Source organism: Amphiura filiformis, chromosome 2, assembly GCF_039555335.1.
Source record: "Amphiura filiformis chromosome 2, Afil_fr2py, whole genome shotgun sequence".
Taxonomy (NCBI): domain Eukaryota; kingdom Metazoa; phylum Echinodermata; class Ophiuroidea; order Amphilepidida; family Amphiuridae; genus Amphiura; species Amphiura filiformis.
In genome coordinates this window covers 86,024,253-86,049,222 of record NC_092629.1, presented here as the reverse complement: position 1 = coordinate 86,049,222, position 24,970 = coordinate 86,024,253, and the positions used below count along the sequence as shown (strand labels likewise).

Here is a 24,970-nt window from a genome sequence, read left to right as displayed (position 1 = left end):
TAAAAATTAAGCACCCACCCAAACTGACTTTATTAAAGCGCCCTGGCCGCTTATTGGAATGAATACGGTATTAACCTTCTTGTTGATTTACGAAACTCAAGTTTAGCTTCAATCTTAAAAAGTGTCACACATATGTGGACCAGTATAACATCATATAAATCTAGAAACCAATAAACATGTGTCAGTTGTACAACTGACTTTGGGCCCATAAAAATTTCACATCTAGGGCCTGAATGACCCTTTAAATTGTTGGCTTAATTCGAATACAATTCATATTGATTGATCTTGATTTCTGATGATGCCAACCGTAACTCCCAAGAAAAAGGACCTATTGGTAGGCTTAGAGAAAAAACACAATTTTTTGACCAAAAATGAGAGACGGCAACTTCAAAATGGGAGAAAAAGCGAGATTTATGCCCCAAAATTGGTGGAAAAAAAAGGTCAAAAAATTGAGGGCAGTATTTCATTGACTCCATACCCCTGAGTGATACCAAAACAAATAGCTGACCGGACTGTCAAAAATACACAAGTTTTGTCCTCATAAATCGGCTTAAAAGGTCAAAAGGTTTGATTAGTAAATAAAGAATATTACTTGTGTTGTTGCTTAGATGTGCCAGAAAATGTCCTGTTTTCAGGCTGGAAAATCAGGTCAAACTTAAGCTTTTTTAGTTGCAATGTTTGTCGAATTCTGCAACCATTCGCCACAGAAATAGATTTTCGTGGTAGAAATGAATCTTTTAAAAGCGAGAAAAGCACTAAAAAGCGAGATTCACGGCGAGAAAAGCGAGATTGTGTTTTCTCTCTAAGCCTACCTATCAGTATACCTAAAGCACAAAAAATTTCCATAATGTGACCCTTTTCTTTACAATCAGGTGTCACCGACCCATATCTGGATCTTTAATAAATAAAAATAAAAGTATAGGTTTATTGAAATAATAATTCATATGGCAACTATTGCAATTTTTTTGCATTCTGCTTACTGCCTGCCACATTTCAACCTGGTACCATGAAATGAGCGTAAAATTGTAAGTTGGTAGTTTTGAAATGTCCTGGGTGCTGTATGCGTTGGTGTTCTTTGTTTCACGCACACCTACTCAAGCCAATAGTATGTCCTTTGTGAATGAGCTTGTGCAGGTGCGTAGCAAACAAAGAACATCAACTCAGCAGCCGGAATGTTTCACACTACCAAGTTGCGACTTTACGCTCATTTCATGGTAGCAGGTCATATTTATTCCAGAAAGTTCAAAAGTTCAATGTTCAATTTTTGAATACTTCATCTGGTCTCTTAAATCGCTAGAATGTAAGTTCTACTTGTTCAATACATTATAGACCACAATGGCCTCATCCCAATGACATAGTTCAATAACCTCAATTAAACAATCATAGTACAAAATTTGACCTCAAGATTCAGCGTATGAGTTTTTGTACCCAAATTTTCAAAGGTCATTCAATGAATGTGCAAATGTATTGGGGTTAAAGAACTATGCCCTGATAGATGAGCATGTTGTGGATCCTAGTGATAGCAGTTATAAAACAGATCTATATTTACAAGCAAACATGATCCAGACAGCGCATGCCGACTCCGGGTAGGTGTAGATGCGGACTCGCACCGCCAACCTCACATGGTCGCCTCTACAGCTTAGTATCTCTTGACATACTGCAGACCTGAAAGGGCAAGAATGAAGATAGGAATGGGTTAGTATAAAAAGGTACATAGGGTAAAAGTTTATTAAAAAGGTAAATAGGGTAAAAAGTTCATTTGCAACCTGTTTCCACAAAATGAAAGGAAAGTTTCAAATTTTTATTTTTGAGTTATGGCAAGATTCATAATTTACGGCTCATTTGTGCTGTCGGGTCACATATTATATAAAAGTATTTTTCTTTTCCCACAAGAATTAAAGCAATGTGTGATTTGCATAAAAATAGATTCTTATTTGAATGTTAGATTTCACTGATCGCATTGTCCCCTTTTAATTTCGAGCCAAACAAATGAGGTAAAACAAAGAAAATTGGTATGAGTGTATTTAGCTCGCCGATTATTATTATCATGATTATCGGCAGCTTCATGCAGCTGATGGGATTCAAACAAGATGTACAAGACGCGATAGCGATATGCACACAGTTTATGTGTCAAGTTGATATACAGCACCTACAATGCGTGTATAATCTCGCCAATCATATTATTTATCATGATTATTGTGGAGCTACACGCAGCTGATGAGATGTACAAACAAGACGTACTACGAATAGCGATATGCATACAGTTTATAAGGTACGTCATGTACTGATTCAATATACACAAACAGGCCATGTATTTATTCAGCACTCAATTGGTAAGCTCAGAATAAAACCGGGGATACCCACTTTTATTATAAATGTTAAATTTTACTGTAATTAAAGCACTTCAGGCTTAGTCTTTCACAGGGCATTTGTACACCAATGGCCATTACAATGGTGCAAAAAGTAGAAATTTAAAAAAAAATTGAGGGCGTTGCTGTGGAGCAAATCACACATTATGGCTTTAAGGGTGCAAGCCCTTATTTACTGGTGGAAATTTGTGGGAGGGCACTTTTAGTTTGTGCCTAGAATTTCAATTTTGTCAAGGGAGTCCTTAGCGTCACTAGGCAAATCTTTACGGTAGTGTTGCATAGGATATATGACTCGAACTCACCGTAAACTAGTAGCAAAAGCCCTCCTAGCATTATGATGTATAAACTGTATAGGGAAGCCTTTGAATGTATGGCCATCTGGTACAGCCCTTCTGATAGCATGTTGGAATTCTTCATTACCAGCTGAAACACCTGTTGTCCGTTCCAACTCATACGCTGCAAGGGCAGGTGTCAGGAGGTAGCTTAGTTCATCATCCCATACTGTTGTAAGACCTATGTCCTGTAATGAAAAGGGGAAATCATTGGGGTTCAGTTTCAAAGTTTAATACGCTTCATTCAGGACTTGAAATGGGCTGCTCCAGCTCAAATTCATATAGCCCCTGTGGAAGACATGACCTTACTTCCACACAGGGGATGTAGATTTCAAATGGAGTCACCCATTCAGGTAACCCAATTTGAGATTCACACTGAAAAGCCTGAAAATTCTCATACATGTACCTGGATTAAGGTCATGTCTTCCATAGGACGTGTATGGATTTCGCTGGAATAGCCAAATGCACAAGGGCTAAGGGCAATTTGTCCCAAATGTCCTCGGTTTTTGTGTGTCTGCTGCTAAGGTTTTATTCACAAGTGCGTCCACAGTTCTCTGTAAAAATCAATGCACCACCACCACCACCGAAAATACATCCACCTACCATCTTGTGATGGCAATCGTTGCGTATGTGTTTACCATCAAACCTAGAGGTTTTTATGAAATTTGACATTTGAACCGTGGATGTTACTGCAACTGGGGACTGTCCCCGTTTAGCTAAAATGTACAATTGACTGTAAACAAAAAATGCATTTGAGATTGCGTCCTCTATTGCTGATATAAAAATCAGTCCCCGATTGATAGGTTAAAATCCAACAAAATTGTGTATAATTTGTGTAAAACAGGATCAATGTCCCCGGTTAGGCACAAATATGTGAAGAAACATGGACCTGTTTACCGGTCCTGTACAATACATGGTCCTCGTTTGCCAGCAAACACATGTAGGGTGCCCTTTTGTATTGCTATAAAAATGAGATGTCTGAAATGATGTTTAATCGACATACCGAGGATCAAGTTAGCAGATTTTGTATGTTTACAGCTATGTAGGTGATACACAGTATGAAATATGCCTAACAACCATTTGGCACGCATTTGCAACCTACTGCAGACCTCCGCAAACAAGGACGGTGCTCGTTTGCAGTTTATATAGCCCACAGTTGACATGTGCAAAGTCTTGTGTGTCCTCGTTTGCAGGTGCATACCGATGCAACATACACACAATTGACAGCAAAAACTTGTACACATCACATACCTTTCTGTGATCCACAACAAGTGCTCTAATCTGTAGTTCTAAGTCATTACTCATCAAAGCTGCATCATATATGGAAGGAACTAAAGGTGGAAGATTAGGCCAGGTGGGCTGCAAAATATAATAACACATACAAAAGTTTAAAAAATATCTAGCATTTTCTGTACTGTGAATACTCTCAATCATCTGGGAATCGTAAAACGAGGGATTAAATTCAATCTAGTCAACCAGATTATTCCAACATACATGTACCTTGGAGCAACCAACATTGCGGTTAGTATCACTGCCCTTCAGCTGGGTTGTGATGTTAAATACCTTGATTCCTGATGATGTCACCTTGTGACCCGATGACGTCACCTTGTGTTGAGTGAAATCAGTACAAAAGTATTGGTAAAAGCCTAACATTTCCTGCCTATTACGAGCTGATCAAAGTATAGTCAGTCTCCCTAGTTTTCAAAATTGCGCTTGACTTTTGTCTCGCTTGATATTCAGGCGGAAAATCTTGAATTCCCCTCTATAGGAGTTAGGCACCTATATACATATACTCGGGGATAGCAAAATTTTATTAAAAATGTAATCCTCATGAATTCCTGAAACCCTGGTTAATTACGAATAGAGAGGGGGGCATATTCAGCATGTATGTAGACTCACAAATGGGGTTCTTTGTGTAAAACACATCCTAAATAGGTATTTTGCTCAATAGCTCCTAGATCAATTTGCATACAAGAACTTTGCGGTTTATATTGTTATGGACAATCCTGATGAACTTACCAGATTCTTTGGTCCACACACAGATTCAATAGCATCCATACTCATAGCTTTCCATAGGCTCTCATCATGAAAATCAAACCTACACACATCCACATTATCTGAAGGCTGTAAAATAAAGAAGAGAAAATATTAAACTGTTTTAGTTATTTCATAAACACTACGGGCAATTCAAAACCTTACGGCGACCAAATAGGTTGTTTAACACTGGGATATAGTATTATTTATTTTTTTTGGTTTTTTTCTGTTGTGTCAGGCTTTACGGTTCTCCGCAGTGTTTTTCCGTTGTCCTCTGCAGCCTTCAAAAAAAAAAAAAAAAAAAAAAAGGGGCTATTCCATTTAAAACCCACACTACCCCTGTGGAAGATATTGGAAATGAGGGCACGGTGGCTCAGTGGTTACGGCCTTGGACTCATAATCTGAGAGTTTGCTTGACGTGCGTGGGTTCAAGTCCCCGTCCCGCCACCGTGTTGCGCCCTTAGGCAAGGCGCTTTGTCTTGCTTGCCTCACCCCACCCAGGTGCAATGGGAAGCTGTTAGGGGTAGTCACAGTCGTTGTACTGATGAACCCTCGCCATTTGTAGGCAGCAAACGTGGTTCCGACATATTCTAATAACGGCAGAATAAATGTAAAGCGCTTTGAGGCTGTTTACGGCATAAAGCGCTATATAAATATCTACTTTAAAAAAAAAAAATATCTGCCACAGTGGGAGAATGGATTTCAATTGCAATCAGCACATTAGGCAGCTCCATTTGAATTTCATACACCCTCTGAGAAAGATTCAACCTGAATCTTCCCCTGAGGGAGGGTGAGTTTTAAATGGAACTGCTAATGTGTTAATTCCATTTGAAATACATACTCTCCCTGTGGAAGATATTTCCAAAATCTGCCACAGGGGTAGTGTGGATTTTTAATGGAATAGCCCAATTGGTTCCGCTCAAATGATCAGCTTTGTTTTGGGATTTGGTTGCCTAATATTGATGTCTTCTACAGCGGAAGACGCTGCTGGAAATTGTACCCGCTGTGGAAGATGCTACGGAAAAATAGCCACTGCGACTGTTGCAATGGTAAAATGCCCTCAAGACATCAGATTATATCCGTAAGTCAAATGGGAAATATTTTCTTTGAAACACAATGTTGTAGTTCAAGATAATAAACATAATACACAAAATGCAATACAAACAAAATAGTTATTGCAACATTTAATTTGTTGCTAAAAGTGTGCTGAAAGCGATAGGGTGATTAAACTGATGCAAATGTTCACAGGGACACTAATTAGGGATAGGGCACCGGTTGAAAATAGTTACATTTTAAGGTGCAGTGAGGGTAAGGCACCTTTGTCACCATGTGTAGTACCATAGCAGCTGAAAGACCTGTCCCATCATGCATTGCAATATACCTGCTTGCTCCATAGCAAATGTATACAAAAATAAGTAAAAATAAAATGAGAACTATAAAAGTTTCACAATACTTCAGGGGTCATATTTTTTCAAACAAAAGTTTAAGCATCCTGTATTTAAGTGAGCAATTGAAAGTTGAAATTGTATGAGTAATTATTGTGTACATTTTCAATGGCATGTGCAGTTCTACAGGGTGTCCCAAAAAAAAGAGGCCCCACATTGCGCCCTCTTTTTCTCCTATTTCTGAAATGTTGATTAAATATATTTTGGTATGTAAAGACACCCTAAATCGTTAGCTTTAATAAACCAAAACAATTCTTTCAATCGGCTCACAATTTTTGAAGATATGCCCTCTTTAAGAAATGTACCCGTTTTTCACTCTGTCCACGGATGAGGTTTGGCTACATCAAAGATTTAAACGAAACACACGGTTAATGACATGGATAGATAATAGCATTAGTCTTGGGAAAGCATTCACTATAAGCGAGGATCACCAGCTAGCTTCAAACATCTTCGCAACCCAGTACTGCTGCATTCGCATAGTACCGGCGCACAAGGCCTTAAGGATGGTACGCAAGCGCAATTAATGCAATGAGAACTAGGGCTGAAACATGTATTCGTCACGGAGGGAACCAGGTAGAGGGCAGAGCAGCACAGTAAACTCATTTCAAAAGAACCAAAGACAAACTAAACAGCCCTTTTCAGGGCTACCTTTTATTCCAAAAAGAGAAATTACTTATGTTGTAAATAAAAAGAAAGCAAGAAACGAGAAAAACATAAGTAATTGCAAGTATAGCAAAAGAAGTCCCATCCCACATCAATTTCGCCCAAATTAATGACACTTAAGGTTAGCCGAGAGTTTTTCATGCCCTTGATTTCAGAGGGGCGTAAGTTCATAACAGAAACAGCCATGCAGAAAATGAACAAGCGTACTGGGACGTAGGCCTACTTACAATAGAATATTGATCCACGGTCAAGACATGAAACTTGGCTTAGCTCGTGCCCGGAGCTCGTGAGTCGGGGCGGGCGGGGTTACATGAGGCGACATGCCGGGTCGGATGCGGGGAGGGGTACAAGCCATTTTCGCAATTTTCATAAGGATTTTATAAATTTTAAAATTGATTGGGGCACTTCGTCAAGCTACGCCCCGGAAAATGTGTTGATTTTGAATTTATAGCCTTAGTGATATCTTTGATGAAATAAATCAATGCTGCTATTCCCCTGATTACAATGTAATAGGGTACAACAATAACATCAACAACAATATCAAAAAGCAATTATTTGCAAATCGAATTTGGGAAGAATATTCAAAAAGACAGACTTAGCAGGCCTACAAATTTCTGAATTGTATAAAGTGAAAAACAATCAATCACGATTCACTGCAGTCAGCGAATCAATCAAATAAAACTAAAAAGAAAGGAGAAAGAAAGAATAAAGAAATAGTGAAAAAGAGAAAGAAAGAGAGAGAGAGAAAGAAAAAGAACGAAAAAGAAAGTAAGAAAGAAAAAGAAAGGAAGAAAGAAAGAAAGAAATGAAAAAAAAAATGAAAAAAAGAAAAAGAGAAAGAAAAGAGGAAAGAAAGGAAGTAAAAATGAGAAAAGAGAGAAAAAGGAAAGAAAATTCAGCCACATGGGGACTCGAACCCACAAAAATTGTTCATAACAGATTCCCAGTCCAACGCTCTATCCACTGGACCATACATCAGCTTACGCAATTTCTTGTTCTCGAAGCGGATATGTAACTATAATTTGATGTAATTACTTGATTACAATCGCATCTGCACAATGGCTCTTAGAATAAACACGCATGTCGGCACTGAAATTTTGAACGAACTGATGGAGGAAAACCCTCGTTTTTTGCAATACTAGTTTCAATTTGGAGTGAAAATCAAATGGGATAGCAATTGGCAGAATGTTGAGAAATAATGTAGGTATTCAGATGTCTAAATTAACGCCCCGTTATCAAGATATCGATAATTTCACAAAACAGTTTTTTCTCAGACAAGATTCTCGAAAATGTTCCCCAAAAACGGGCTTTTTAAATTTGATCGGTACTGTATTTGGTTCTTCCCCATGGCAACATTATTTCTTTAATCGATTTGTAGTACAAAAAAAAAAAGGAGAAAACAATCACTTTCGGCGTGGATTTATACGGAGCGAACATTTGAAAAAAACTGCATGGAACGTGTTTTTGATCTTGTGAACATGGTGCGTAAAAATGATTTAAACGAAGGATTTTCAAACGGATTCTAAATTTTTTATAAACACACAAAAATAATGTAAAGATACATCCATGCACCAACATTTGACTCACTGCGATATTTGATTGCTGAGAAAACGCGGTTTTAGAGAACCACTTTATACGACTTTTATACGCTTTTTATACGTTTCTTCGTGTAACCTTAACAAAATCCATAACCCATAAGCCCACCGGTAAAGCCCATTCCCTTAAATAAAGTTGTTATTTTATAAAGTTATCATCGAGGAATGTTTTATATTCATGCATGGTATATGCACTTTTCAATGTTTGAAGTAGCCAAACCTCCTCTGTGGACAGAGTGAAAACGGATACATTTCTTTAAAAGGACATATCTTCAAAAGTTATGAGCCGATTGAAATAATTGTTTTGGTTTATTAAAGCTAACGATTGAAGGTTTCTTTACATACCAAAATATATTTGATCAACTTTTCAGAAATAGGAGAAAAAGAGGGCGCAATGTGGGGCCTCTTTTTTTGGGGACACCCTGTATCATGGCAAAGTATAATGGGATACTTCTATACTTTCATCTGCTGTTTTGTAGTACTCAGTGGCGTAACTAGGGTTGGTAGCGCACGGGGCAAGAAACAAAATTGGCGCCCCTACCCCTCACCCACCCGAGAATATCTTGTACGCGGGCAGTGGCGTAGCTAGGGGTTGTGGCGCCCAGGGCTAAGGATATGCTCCCTACCCCCTATTCATGAAACAATTGTGGTCGGAACGCACAAAATTTTGGACAAATAAGGCCTACCACTAATTAATTTTGGTTACTGGATGTTGAATATTGGTCTTAAAATGTTCTCTCAATTGATCTTGTGCTGTAATGCGCGCTAAGCGCGCAAAACTTTTGATTTTCATCTCTTGGAGGGGCGCAGAATCTATGCTGAATTAGTCAATTTGGTGCCCCCCTAAGGGTAGCACCCGGGGCACGTTGCCCCCCTCTGCCCCCGGTAGTTACGCCACTGGTAGTACTGTGTTTTCATTTGCAAACTGCCCTATTGCCTTTTGAGAGGATAAATTATAGAGCGCAAGGTTAATAAAATTTACAATTTTGTTGAAGTCCAAATTGTAATGTATTGAATACAGCATTAATTGTCTTTTCAAATTTATCTTTTTAAATGAAATAGATTATTTTATTTACTACAGCACAATTTGATTAAGGCACCTTAGAAGTTACCTATCACTTAGATGCCTTTCTCAATCAAATTAATTCTTGAGGTGAATTTTGAATTTTGTGCTGTATAAATCTTTCCTATAATTTGAAAGTAGTATGTACAGAGATGCCAGTCAGTTTCACTCAAAAAACCTGAAAAGCGTGTGAATGCAGGCCAAAAAGCCCCAAAACGGAAATTTTTAAAAAAAAATGTGGGAATTTGAACTCGCAAAAAACCTGAATTCAGGTTAAAACCTGAAAACTGGCATCTCTGTATGTAAAGCACTGAGCGGCTTTTATTGAAATTGAATTATTGTGATTTAAAAAAACCAAAAAAAAACCCCAACAACTTTGACAAAATCAAGCCATTGTTTCTTGAAATATTTTTAGAACATAATTTTTCAATAAAAATAAAGCGTTATTTGCTTCTAAAGAGAAGCGTAAACTAAAAGAGACTGGACTCAGTCAAGTATGCATGTCGCTCATCAGGGTCGGATCCAGACATTTTTGATAAAGGGGGAGCCTTTTGGTCGACGACGAAAAAAATATGTTAAAGGGGGTTACCCCCTCGAAAACTCAACGGTTTTGGCCCATTGTTTGCTGTTCATGGCCGAATTTGTTCCTTTTTTTAAATTTCTTACAATTATTGTATTTTTAAGTTACCGGCGCCCTTTGCTAGTCAAAAAATAGAGGGGGCGCGCGCCGGCTGCACCCCCCCTAAATCTGCCCCTGCTCATGAAGGGACAAATAGTGTACCTCCAGATTATTTTGTCATAGGGCTTCCAAAACTTTATTTCCTGTGACCCAAATTTCATGAGAAAAAATATGGCACAACCCACAGCACAGTGGGCCACAAAAGGGGGCAAAGGGAGCAAGGTGACTTTCAGGGTGGGCAATATTTTGATGAAAATGGTCAATATTATTCAAAAAGACCTAAAAATATATACCACAGGGGTGGGGGGGGGGGGGGTGGGAGCAGCCCACTTTTCTCTCCCCTTCCCCTGTCTATGTCACTACAACAAGAAAAACAAATGTTACGTTTCTGAAACAAATGTAATGTGTGATCCTGAAACTGGCTTCGCATCAATATGAAGATAGGAAGCTATAGGAAAAGTGCTTGAGCAGAGACTTCTGTATGCACTAGAGACGCAAGATGAAAATATCACAGGATTTTTTTTTATTACACACTATTTTTAAAGTTTTACAAAAAATATCAAGAACGGCAACACAAAAGCTTGGAATTTCTACAACAAGAAATGTGTTTACACTGCTAGTGAGATTTTTTTTCCTTCAAAATCTGACTTTCTATATATTTTTTTAAAGCATTACCATAAAGGTTTTTATTAGATGAATAGCACTTTTTAAAAGCTTTTTGTTGAAGCTTTATGAAAGATGTATTTTAAGTCCTGGTCATTTGACTTGTACTGTAGCTGGAAGGTATTTCATGGCTTAGTCTTCATTACAGACCATGCAAAGTAGATTGCGGATCCCACATGAGACCTTACCCACATCAGTGATAGGTAACCCTATACTTTTTTGTGAATCCTAATGATGAGAGGAATACATACATTGCTATGATTTTAAACCAGATATGATAACCTTCAAATACCAGTCCGAATAAAGCAGCCACTACATGTATGAGTTTATGCCAGCACTTTTCCCCACTTTACTTATTGCAATCATGTACACAATAAACCATTATTTTCCCTGGATTAACCAGACAAAGAACAGTCTTCAACAATGACTATCAGCTTCTATAGATGCATAATTTAATCATTTGTAAATTGGTCAGGAAATTGCTTTGTCCAGGTATCTAACAATATTAATATTTGCATTTTTACAAAATTTTATTCATGGAGAAAGAACACTTTGCAAACTGACTGATTGGTGTGTCATCAGAATGGCTAAAATTGCATTGTACAGCACGTTGTTAGATAATAGCACCAATAAGCAAAAACAATAACTTTTGAAGACTGTGTAAAAGTTTGTCCCCAGGGTTTAATCTGACAATAGTGGTCACTTTTTTCATACCTTTTAAAAAAGGCAAAATCAGGGGGAGTTTCTAGAAATGATGGAAATAAAAATTTACATTGCAAAAACAAGGTGTAGTCTCAAGCAAAAGCAATAACTTTTGAAGACTATAACAGTTTGTCCCCAGGGTTTAATCCGATGATAGTGGTCACTTTGTTTTATTTACCTTTATAAAGAGACAAAAACACCTCAGGGAGTTTATATTCTACTGCGGAAATGATGGAAATAAAAATTTGCATTGCAAAATATAGCATGATCTCTTCACGCAACCACCATCACCACCACTGTCCACCAGGTAACATCAACATGCACAAAAAGACAAGACAGTGGCAGCGCTAACGTTTTTTTGGCTTAAAATAGGCAAAAATTAGTTCTGTTTTTGTTACTGCACACATCGATAAAGTCCCAATTCACACCTGCGTTAGCACGTATGTGTGCGCCAGTCACACATTACACTAACACAGCTAGCATAATGCACCAAAATATGTGCACGCCATTCTATATCATAATATTTTGCAGTAAATCTTTGACGAGCGCATACTATGTTGATGTCGCATAGTTGGCGCTAACAACGTGTACAGCACAAAGTTCATGACAAATTTCCACTTGGCAACAGCAGATCGCCTCAGCAGCCAATCAGAGACAAGTGAGTTTCAACGTAGTAAATATATGATTTACACTTAAAAATATCCTCTTGTCCAGGATTGTAGCTACGCCAGGCGGTGGCGGGCGGACCCGCCCGGCACTCTTAATTTCCACCCGGCACTCAAGTTAATTTTGAGCGCAATTACCCGGCGCAAATGTTTCAAATTTAATGAACAATCAGTACAAAATTTGCAATTCTTATCAAAATTTCAATTTTTTTACCATTTCATATAAATTTCACCCGGCACTAAGATTTAGCTAGCTATAACCCTGCTCTTGTCAAATGTTTACTGCAAAACAATACATGGTGTTACGAGTCTAATTTTTTTCGTCATTTGTAAGCCGAACAAACTTTAAAAGGGGAGGGGGGCATGGGGATTTCCCCAGATACCCTTTGTTTCAGATAGCCATTTTGAAAAAGACCATACATACCAGGGCATGCAATACACACAATATAATTTGTATTAAACCTCAGGTTTATCCTGGGTGTGATTCACTGGATTACTTTTTCTGTTTATTATTTGCCACAGCAAACCTGGTGAAAAATTGTGTTTATTTATATATAATTCCTGCCGATCATGTCACTGTTTTTTCATGTTGATTGACAAGGTTCATCACGTCTATTCATAAATCAGCTACATGTATATTTGAAGGTTTCTGGTGAAACAGTCATCAGCAAAACATCAGTTTTTCATTTGGTCTTATCAAATGAACACAAAAATAGCTCACCATGAAATTGGTAGCAACATTCTATTTGTCATGCCATCAATAAATATAAAAAAACATGTTAATATTGAGAAGCACTATAAGCAAAGGCAATGCTCAGAAATGTGTTCATGTCCTTTAATTGTTAACTTTACCATGGTTATTTCACTGTGTTCATGCCTCACATTGTTTGATGTGGGTGTGTTTTAAATGGCTTGAAACTTCCTCATAATTGGGAAATTTGTGTTGCTACACCTAGTGCAACAAAACGGCTCACCCCAGCCATGCAAATCCCAGCTGGTTGATAAAAAAACTCCCTCCTCCTTTTTTGAGATTTGGGCTGTTTGATGTAGACAGTAAAAGCTTCCCCCTCCCTTAAACTTTCCCATCACAATTTGGTCTTATCAAATGAACACAAAAATAGCTCACCATGAAATTGGTAGCAACATTCTATTTGTCATGCCATCAATAAATATAAAAAAACATGTTAATATTGATTAACTTTTCTTTTATGACACATGAGAAGCACTATAAGCAAAGGCAATGCTCAGAAATGTGTTCATGTCCTTTAATTGTTAACTTTACCATGGTTATTTCACTGTGTTCATGCCTCACATTGTTTGATGTGGGTGTGTTTTAAATGGCTTGAAACTTCCTCATAATTGGGAAATTTGTGTTGCTACACCTACCTAGTGCAACAAAACGGCTCACCCCAGCCATGCAAATCCCAGCTGGTTGATAAAAAAACTCCCTCCTCCTTTTTTGAGATTTGGGCTGTTTGATGTAGACAGTAAAAGCTTCCCCCTCCCTTAAACTTTCCCATCACAATTTGCAGGGCAAATTTTTAGGGAAGAGAAAGTCTGAGGAGGAGAGGGGATGTTTGAGGGGAGACTAAGTTTGAGGAGGAAGGAAAGTTTGAGGGGAGGGGAGGGGGAGTTTAATGGAGGGAACACAGTGCAATAAAACAGCTCACCCAGCCATGCAAACCCCACTCATACACACCACTCCACGCCATACATAAATTCTCCCAGTCACATTTCCCCAATATGAAATTTAAAAAAAGTTAAATTTTAATATTACTTCTATTAAAGTTCGGCAGAGGCGGGGTTCGACCTCACGGCGGACCACGCCGCTTTGGATATGCTCTATGAGCCTAGCGCCTTAGACCACTCGACCACTTGTCTTCATGGAATCCATTTGAAACTTATTTGAAGATATTTATCGCAACTTCAATATAGGCCTACCACGTGACAAGCAAAAGCAGAAAACGTACCATATTTTGGAATTTTATTTGCCTAAAAACATTAATGTATATTTATAGCGCTCAATTGTTGTTAATCCGACAATAATAAATGATAAATGCGGCGTCTATATGGACAATACATTATATCGATTTTGACACGTGCTCGCACGGTGTCAGTACATTAGCATGGTCAGTAAAATACTATAGAGGAACCTACCATTTTTCTTGTATACACGTTCAATGTTTTTATCAATTACAAAAAAAATCCATTTTAGACCCCAAATGTTTCTTCGGAAATAAAAGATTAGAATATCATAAAAAGCGAAATAGTAATCTTTTGCGGGTCTAATGTTATTTATACATAGATTTTTAACGTTTTTTCTATCCTTATTCTTGCTCAATTAAAAAAATATTTTGGCGTATATAAAATTGAAATAAAATTCTCTGCCTCATAAACGACCTCAAATATGCCACAATTGGGTATCACGAATAGTTATATATGATGTGCAGTTAATATTCATATTTTCTTTTATACAGAGGATGCTTCAGTTTTGACAGGAAAAATATTTTCTTGAAAACCCTCTCACTCGGTTATTTCAAAACAGTAACCACGCTTCCCTAGAATGTGCAATAATTTAGCATTAAAATTTTTCTTATTCTAACAGCAAGCGTTTCTAGAATGAATTATGGCGAAATGTGGTGTACCACTCATATTAAACATCTAATTCATGTGACAGACCATTAACCAGCTGGTTGATAACAAGAATTGTCTTTAAAAAAGACAATGCCATGGTTGATAAAAACTCCCCTCTCCTTCAAGTTTTTCAGATTTGGGCTGTGTGATATAAACAGTAAAGCTTCCCCTCCCTCAAAAACTTTCTCACCACAATTTGCAGGGAAAATATGAGGGAGGGGAATTGAAGTTTGAGGGAGAGCGAGGAAAGGGGACAATTGAGGGAGAAAAAGTTGGTCTTTTTTACAATTTTCCTAAAAAATCAGACGTTTCATCTGAAAAATATATAAAATATATAAAAGAAATGTTGTAATATACCATTTCCTGTATGTGTCCCTGGATGAGGGTTCCGATAAAATATTGTTAACTTAAGGGCTGGGGTATGAACGTTTGGACAGTATTTATTGTGGGACATTAGTGCACATCAGATATATCGAATCGCATTCTGAATACGAAGAATGTCCTTCTGATATCAAATAATTTAGATTTTTGAAATTAGCAATGTAATACACATTTTATGGCAAATCATTAAAATTTATATTTTTGATATTTAACAGTACTCGGTAAACTTTATAAATCTGATGATTTATACTTAACGTGTATGTAGGTGGGATGAAATGCAGACGATCAATTGAAAATTTTGACCTTTCGTATTGAAGATATGGATTTTTTTCCCAAATCACCAAAAAAATTAGGTCTTTTGGGAAAAAATCCATATCTTCAATATGAAAGGTCAAAATTTTCAATTGATCGTCGGCTTTTCCTCCCAGCTACATACACTTTAAGAATATATCATTAGATTTATAAAATTTACTTCGAGGACTGTTATATATCAAAATTTTGAAAAATATCAAATTTTTGTAATTTGTCATAAAATTTGTATTATATTGTGATTTTCAAAAAATGATAATTATTTGATATCAGAAAGACATTATTCGTATTCAGAATGCAATTCGATACGTCTGTTCTCATGTCCCATAAAAAATACTGTCGAAACGCTCTAAACGCTCATTTCAGATCCCTTAAAAATTGTCGTTGGGCAGGAAAAATCTCCTACTCTCTAAATGTAAAAGAGTGAAAATTTCACTCGGAACTTGGAGTGATTTCATTCTCACTCTATTCGAGCGGTTAGTCGTTCTTTTAGAGTGAAAAAAGCTTCTACTCGGGCAATCTAGATTCACTCCTTACAGAGTTACCCCAAATTACCGCTCAATTTCAGAGTGAAATCAGAATCACTCTTTGCGGAGTGAATCCACAGTTCGTACAGCCAATCAGAAAGCGGATTTTCGCACAAAAAATTGTGATTATTCATTCGGCGAATTAATCGTTGCAGCAATGGCGGTGGAGTTGTCAGTAGTCAGGAATGGGCGAGGCAGTTTGGCGAAGAAATAGCCAATATTTTTGTCAGTAAATATACTTTGAACTATTTTATTTATATGTTGAATCATTGCAGATTGTAATCGACAACTAAAAATCTGATGTTATTGTTTCAAAGGTGATAATTGTACCCATGAAGCGTCTTCATTTGTTGAACACATTGATTCACATTGTCGGTTCGGCATTACACTCATGCACTGCTATGCATACCTGGTACATGTTTTACTTCATAAACCTGTAAATGATTGAGTGTACTTGTGTAATAATTGTAATGTTTGATATACTGCGTCAGCCTTTTTATTGTTAGTATGTACCCGATCACATCTCCGAGTCTGATGCGCTAGTCATGCTATACATACCAGTAGCCACAGGATCGCATGCAGCAAGGCCAGGCCATACCTAGCTAGGCTTAGGCCATAGGGTCAGGCCAAAGCATAGGCCTGTTATCTCTGACCAGTCTCTAATTTATCATGTTTATATACTGCAGCACGTTATATCTGCATGTGTGATGCCAAAAGTCACAGAGGACTATAGGCCTCTATGTCTGACCAGTCTCCAAAAGGCTGTACTATAATAGTATATACAGCACGTCTATCTGCATGTGTGATGCTAGGCCTATAGTTCTACGTCACTAAGCTTTTAATCATGCCAAAATTACCATTTTAATCTTAATTAACATGTAATAACACTTATTGTGTTGTAATTCCTTTGCTCACAAAAATACATGAATGAATGAACATTTTGTGCCTATTTCTGTGATTATTTTTTGTCAGTCTCATTTACTTCTTTATTTCAGAGCTTTTAACTCAAAAAGAGTGGTTTTTCCACTCCTCTTTGGAGCTGTATGAGTGACCACTCCTTTTGGAGTGAAATTCACTCTCCCTAAAGAGTGATTTTATTCACTCTTTTTTCCCGAGTGAATTTCCTCACTCTTTTTGAAGAGTGAATTTCACTCTAAAAGGAGTGGTCACTCATACAGCTCCAAGGAGGAGTGGAAAAACCACTCTTTTTGAGCTGTTTTTCACTCTTTCACATTAAGAGAGTATGTACTTGTGGCCCTTGGACATGTTTAAACCAAAACTGCCAAGAGGTTACATAGGAGGTTTTGATTTAAACATGTTCAGGGGCCAATGACACATCTATAGGAGGTTTTCCCTGCCCAATGACCAAATGCAGTATTTTAAGTCTGCCAGGCATGTACATATCAAATGAAGTATGGTTTACCTTGAATTTGTCTTTGGTTGAAATTCTGTGGTCAGTGAGTGTTTTACATACAAACAAGTATTTCACATACTTTGGGAACTTGAAAAAAAAGATATCAGAAAAAAAAAAAAAAAAAAAAAACCTTTCCCGACCGACCGACCCAACTTCTGAAAGTGATCTATGGACAAGCAAACAATTTATTTTTTTGGCCTTAGAAATGTAGAAACTTTCCATATTAGAAACTTTCCATTATAGTGATAGTAAACTTTCCATTGTATAGTCATAGTAAAATAATTATAAATTGAGATTTGATCCATTAATTGAGAGATAATACAGTGTAAATTAGTATAAAATTGTACAGTCAAAAGAAGTCTTGTAGAAAAGTCAGAGCTACTCCCCATTCCAGAAAAATACAACACTAATTTTTTTGGATTAATATTATATTATCATGTTTTGCCAAATGAAACAGCTAACTCCTAATCCTTTAGTTAGTCCTAACTGGCAATAGAAGTCAAATTTTGATATTTTTGCAATTTGAGGGAAAATGGTCAAAAAACATGCAATTTTGCATGTTTTCGTACAATTGAAGTCACGAAATTGTAAGACTTGGCACAAGTCTAAGCATTCAAAATCTTGAATATGGGGTAAGAGTTAGCTCTTAATTTTAATATTATTTTTGCTAATTGTTTATGAAAAAGATTGGAAAATGTGTTTTCCAAAAATTAAAATGCATAACTTGAAATTAGTCTTTGTTCAAGTCTTATATTGGCTTGATTGTCACAGAATACGAAAAGGTCGAAAAACACCCTAAAAATGTATGTTTTTGGCCCTTTATACCAAAAATTGACCAAAAATTGAAATTTAACTTTCATTGCCAGTTAGGACTAAATAAAGGATTAGGATTTAGCTATGTTTCATTTGGCAAAACAGGATAATATTTTTTTAATCCAAAAAAATTAGTTCTGTATTTTTCTGGAATGGGGAGTAGTGTGGCGCTCTAGCTGATAAAAGTAGGAAATATTAAGATTTAGAGATAAATGTGGTGGCTATTCGTTTTTTATCATGAAAAAGTATTGTAGAATAAGCGTGAAAGCTTAGGTTATGTGTAGTGAAATTTTTGCACTACTGTGCTATGTAAAAATGTATTTGATATGCCAATTAAAAGAAGTATCTATAGTAAAAGTATTTAATTACATAACCAAAAAAATATAGAAATTAGGTTCAAATACATGTAATCACAAGGGTGACAAATAGTACAGGGTGTCCCAGAATGATTTATACCAGGAAAGTTGTATTTTGTTAAGGTATGAAGGGCATTACTATTGGTATTATTGTTTTAAATTCTAATATTAACATAGGTTTCTTAGGAATTTTAGATTTTAGAAATTGGATGTTTCTAAGAAGAAGACTGACTGCTTTTAAGATCACCTTTGGCATCTAGAAGAATGTCATCATCAAACAAATTTAGTTTGGATGTTGCTATCTTGGATTTTTATAGACACAGCAGTTGTTTTTGAAGGAAAAAGAATAACCTATGATGAAATGTGTGGAGATGTGGCAATGATCGAATATCTGCAGAGCAAAATGATAATTCATGATGTAATTGTACTAATATTCATATATTCTACGTACATCCATGAATCATTTTACAGGAAGATAACCTCAGACTTGCGTTGGTAACAAGTCATTTTCATCAAGTCCAAGTCATTTTACCTAAGTCACAAGTAAGTCAAGTCATTTTGCAAAAGTCGCAATTCAAGTCACAAGTCGCAAAAATAGTGATTCAAGTTGTGACTCAAGTCTAAGTCTACAACTCTGGTCGTAAAACATTAAGTTGATCTACCCCAGCCACGACCAGCGGACTGATACACACATATATTGGAAATATAGGCTGGAATTAAATAGCAATTTTCTTGGTTTTACCTCACCCCGGTTTCAGCTCATAAGTGAAAGGGAACATATCTGATTGTGAACCTACATGTAACAATTTGTGGAAAAAATAAAAAACCTATTTTTTATGGAAATGTTACAATGGGCTATTCCTTTAAAAATCCACTCTACCCGTGTGGAAGATTTAGTTAAAGTCTTTCACAGAGGGAGTATAAGTTTTGAATAGAATAGATAGTATGGTAACTTCTATTTGAAATACTCACTCTAATTGTAGAAGATGTAGGTAAAGCCATAATACAGGGGGAGTATGGGTTTCAAAATGATTAACCCTGACCAATTACATTTGAAATTCATACTCCCCCTGTGGAAGATATTTCCAAAATCTTCCACAGGGGTAGTGTTGATTTTAAATGGAATAGCCCAATGTTACTTCAAAAGCAATACTAGATGTAACCATGCTGTACCTCATTTTGGAATAAGCCTCCAATTACTCAGATTCTATTGTACGTATATACCATGTATGCTGTCAACTGCATCATATAGACGAATCTAAATTTACGCATTCCTACACCTGACTAGCAGCCTTTAGTTGGGTAGCCATCGGCTACAATGTACTCAAAATGTGAAATGATTCGGCCTTGGCGGAAATTTTAAACTGCATTCCATCACCCGTTTTACACCTTCCGCGAAAACACAGGTAGACAAAAGAATAACACAATGCAGTTCCCTTCGACAAAACACACAGCATGATCTATTCGCTGTTGAAGTGACATAATAATCGGATTAACTATACACGTTATCTATGCATTGATGTACTTGCGAACAAAAGAACTATGTAGATGCGACAGGATTACCTGCGGAATTATCTCCATTATATACATTATTAGCTATTATTATATTAACCCTCCTCGTCCTTACATCTTCTCTAGGTGTTAGGCGGCTTTTATTTGCACAATTGGGCGCTCAAAACACCAGGTTGGTGCTAGCGGCTACCCAAAGATGTCCGACCAAATCCTGACCATGACTTGGCTACTTGGATTCGTCTATTGGAACCCATATTTTCCCTTTCAAAGAAGTAACAGCTAATGGTCACCAGACACTTTGAAATGCTATTACTGAGATTCTATTGTTATATGGTGAATGGCTGCTAGAATGAGTGGGAATGTTACATGTAATCATGATGAGTGTCAGGCACCATATTACTATTCGTTTTAAAGCTTAGATGACCCCACACTCATTCTTTTCAAATAACAAAATTAGTCTAATGTGTGACACGATCTGGTCCATGGGGGCCAAAGGAGGCATTTTTGAAAATTGAGTTAGTGTAATTTATATTACATTATACATAAAATAGGCTATCATTTACTGAAAACACTTAGGTCGGTATGCACAAAAGAGTTAGACCGAGTCTAAAGTTAGACCTGGTCTAAGTGGAATTTAGTACCAGGAGAAAGGATACTTTCCTTTACATTTTCTTAAGGGAAGGGGTATGAACGTTTGGACAGTATTTATTGTGGGACATCAGAGCACATCAGACATATTGAATTGCATTCTGAATACGAAGAATGTCCTTCTGATATCAAATAATTTTGATTTTTTGAAATTAGCAATGTAATACACATTTTATGGCAAATCATTAAAATTGATATTTTGATATTTAACAGTAGTACAGTACTCAAAGTAAACTTGATAAATCTGATGATTTATACTTTTAAAGTGTATGTAGGTGGGATGGAAAGCCGACGATCAATTGAAAATTTTGACCTTTCGTATTGAAGATATGGATTTTTTTCCCAAAACAGCAAAAACAATTAGGTCTTTTTGGGAAAAAAATCCATATCTTCAATACGAAAGGTCAAAATTCAATTGATCGTCGGCTTTTCCTCCCAGCTACATACACTTTGAGAATATATCATTAGATTTATAAGATGTACTTCGAGGACTGTTATATATCAAAAATTTGAAAAATATCAAATTTTAATAATTTGTCATAAAATTTGTATTATATCGTGAATTTCAAAAATTAAAATTATTTGATATCAGAAAGACATGCTTCGTATTCAGAATGCAATTCGATCGTCTGAGGTGCTCTCATGTCCCACAAAAATACTGTCAACGCTCAAAACGCTCATTCCAGATCCCTTAAGTTATTTTGTATTATTTTTGTGCATACGGACCGTAAGGTCTAGCATACTTGGTTCTGAAGTTCTGAAGTTTTTTGATGCCTATTTTCTTTTGCATTTTTATTGTTTTTTCCTCCATATTTTTACCTTTATCTCAGTTTCAAATTTGCCGCTTTTGGCCCCCATGGACCAGATTGTGTCACATATGGCCATAGATGTTATCAGTCATTGCATTACTGCGTACATCTTTAAAAGAATACATACAATAATACAACAGATAACAATAGTTAGTACTCTATGCAACAATCAGAAAGGAACATCGCTCTCTTTCATTTCAAATAACAAATATTAATTTAATTATGGCCATACAAGATGCTATCAGTCACTGCATTTACTGTGAATTAAACTTACGCCTCATCACTTAAAGAATATATACCAGGTAACAATTGCATTATACAGGGAAGAACCAGGGAAGATACTTCATTCAACCTTTATCACTCTATCATGCTGAATTTAACTAATAGTCTGCTAACATTGCTACAATTGCATCTCTACTTAACTCTCTCCACGCAACAAATTGCAGACGACACATTGCAAATTTTCTTCAAAATTTCAGAATTGTACATTTCCATGACCATATTTGGAATCAGCATGACAAATGCATTAAAATGAGTACAAACAAGCCTAGTATTGGTTCAGTGATTCTTGAGATGGCTTTTGATATTTTGAGAAAATATTTCAAAACTTATGACTTTTTATGTTGAAATCGATGACCAGTACGCAGGGCATTAATACACCCATCATACCACTAAATGGATGCTAACATGACTGAGGAGTATGGACAAACTGAGGTGGGCCATGGATTGGTGCCACCAGATATGGGGCCTGGTATGGGGCCTCCTGGGGGCCATTCAGGGCCCCCACCGCCACCTGGACCATTCATGCCTGTATATGCTACAATTCTTGTTGATTCTCTGATGTTTGTCATTGGCAGCTTGGGCAACATTGGCACCATTTCTGCATTTGCGATCCAATCCAAGCTTCGTGCGAAACCGAGCAACCTGATTATTCTGGCGCTAGCAGTAGCCGACTTATACATATGTCTCATCGTTATGCCGTTGGATATTATTGAAAAAGCGATCGGTTTTTGGTTCCTGGGTGAAATTGGATGCAGAATTAAGTTCATATTGGAGCCGGGTTGCATCACCGCTGGAATCAACTTAATCGTGATCCTAAGCTGGGATCGTTTCCTTATGCTTGCTAAGGAGTACGGCGATTACATGAAGATTCAGACGCGAAAGACGATTGTCGTGCTGATAATCTTGGCATGGGTATATGCACTGGCGCCAGGTGTCATTGAAAATGCTACGTGGGACTATCTAAATGATTTACCTGTACCAGACGGTGGCATGCCAAAACCCGATTACAGTGTAATGTGTGTGCCACCATCGGCACGCAGCCCAAAATACCAACTGATTTTTCTGCTTCTGTTACGATTTATCCCGATTGGACTCGTACTCATATTTGGTGTGCTCTTTCTCATCCGTTTGCGACGACGACTTTTTGCAATGGAAGCGCGTTGGTCATAATGTAATGGTGTCGGTACCGGGCAATTCGGCAGGTACTTCAGGGACTGATTTGCGTGGCAACCAAACTAAAACGTCACATGCAAATACTGAATCCAACGAAAATTTGGCACAAAACCCTCCGCACGAAATGAACCATGGTGACCAACAACATCAGGAACAAACAACTGAAGATGGCAACCCTCAAAGAAATGCTACACTTCACCTCTCAACAATCACCACGCCCTCGACACATACTGTAATGCAGAACAAGAGCATAAATCACGTTTCCAACCAAACCACAACAAGACCAGCTGACAAAGAGGCCGCCATTCTGCGCAAACGATACATCAAACCGACTGTCACATACGCTGCTTTGGTTTTAGCATTAATTGTATGCACTACTCCAAGTCACATCTACATGATGAGCGCCCTCTTTGCGTGCCCTGCCTGTTTTCAACCGATCATTGCCGAAAGTTTCAAACTCTTGGTGTTTTTTAACTCTTGTCTGAACCCAATCCTGTATGCTTTGACTAATAAGACAATCACACAAGTTTATAAGACAATGTTAAGGAGGTTTGCAGCAAGGTAGGTTGTATGCACACCACCAACGGAGAACGCCAGCAAGATTTGCCTATAATGAACCACATAATTATGAAATGCCATGATCTGGCTAAATGTGGCAATTAACTGCGAAATATACATGTATGTAATGTAACCATGTCTGAATCCAATATTAAGGGTGCAGTACACCAAATCGATTTGTTTTAGAAAATTGCTCCTGGTTCAGGGTTCGCAGGTTTTTGCCGCAGGTGGAAAAAACCATGGTTTTAACCGCGGTTTTAACCGCTTGGCAAAAACAGTTTTGCCAGTTTTTGCCATTTTTGCCGGTGATTTGTAGTTCAGTTTTTTCATCTCAAAACAAATTATTAAGATACAAAAATAATTTTCTGAGTGTAACAAGGCTAGATTTTGTAATTATAAGTAACATTAAGTAAAATTAAAGGCATGCGTTTTCATTGCTCAAGTGCATTTAACCGAAATGTGGCATATATCAAATTCAAAACTTTTTCATTTTAAGGACTTGATGGGACAAAAAATAAGTTGAATGATTCATTAAAAGTTGTGTGTTACTGTTTATGAGCTTTCTGTATTACTTTTTAATATTTGAGTGACAATAAGTGAGTTTTTGCCAGTTTTTGCCATTTTTGCCGGTTTAAACCAGGCAAAAACAGGTTTTTGCCGGCAAAAACCGAACCATGTCCTGGTTCATGTGAATTTTACAAGGACCATGAGCAATATGAGGGCAATTGCTCCTGGTGCCTGCTTACATGTATTTCAAGGCTTAGTCTCCTGCCTTAATATACAAGACAAGTTTGATACATTTGATTGATCAGTTTTATTACATCTTTATCATTAGGCCAAGACAAAAAAATTGTTTGTATGTCCTCGCATTCTCTGTGGAAGACAGGTTGAGTCTGTGGAATATTTTACTTTCATTGTTTTATTTTTTCTTAAATAGGTCATAGCCAAAACATGTACCTCAAAAAAGACCCAAATTTGGGCTGAAAATGAAAATAAATAAAAAATGCCTAAATTTGAATACTGTATTTCGTCGAATAAACGCCCCGGGGCGTTACATTTTCCCAAGGGGGGGCGTTTATTAGAGGTCATTTTTAGCACGAAAAATACCGTTAAAATCATTAGGTAAGCTTAAAAGTCACGCTAAAATGACGAACTATGACCTTTTGTCACTGACTTTTGGTTCACTTCCGGATTTCGGATGCAGATTTTCGCCATTTATTGCTGCTATTATTGACCATGTCAGCAACTTAAAGCTTACTACACAAGATAGCATGGAAATATCGGAATTTTTGAAACATCTTGGTTGAAAAAAAGTGGTGGGGGCGTTTATTTGAGGGGGGGCGA

At 37.0% G+C, this 24,970-nt stretch overlaps 1 protein-coding gene across 1 annotated transcript in view; it reads right to left on the bottom strand.

Moving 5' to 3' along the window:
* Positions 1 to 647: 647 nt before the first annotated feature.
* The window catches only part of LOC140146748 (centrosomal protein of 76 kDa-like), a 46,143-nt gene continuing 21,820 nt past the window's right edge, over positions 648 to 24,970 (bottom strand). The window contains exons 10-13 of the mRNA XM_072168623.1: positions 4,721 to 4,825; positions 3,953 to 4,060; positions 2,672 to 2,889; positions 648 to 1,665 (exon numbers count right to left, since the gene is read on the bottom strand). Of these exons, the coding sequence (XP_072024724.1) occupies positions 1,527 to 1,665; positions 2,672 to 2,889; positions 3,953 to 4,060; positions 4,721 to 4,825 (570 nt within the window). The 3' untranslated portion in view covers positions 648 to 1,526. The remainder of the gene's footprint in view (positions 1,666 to 2,671; positions 2,890 to 3,952; positions 4,061 to 4,720; positions 4,826 to 24,970) is intronic.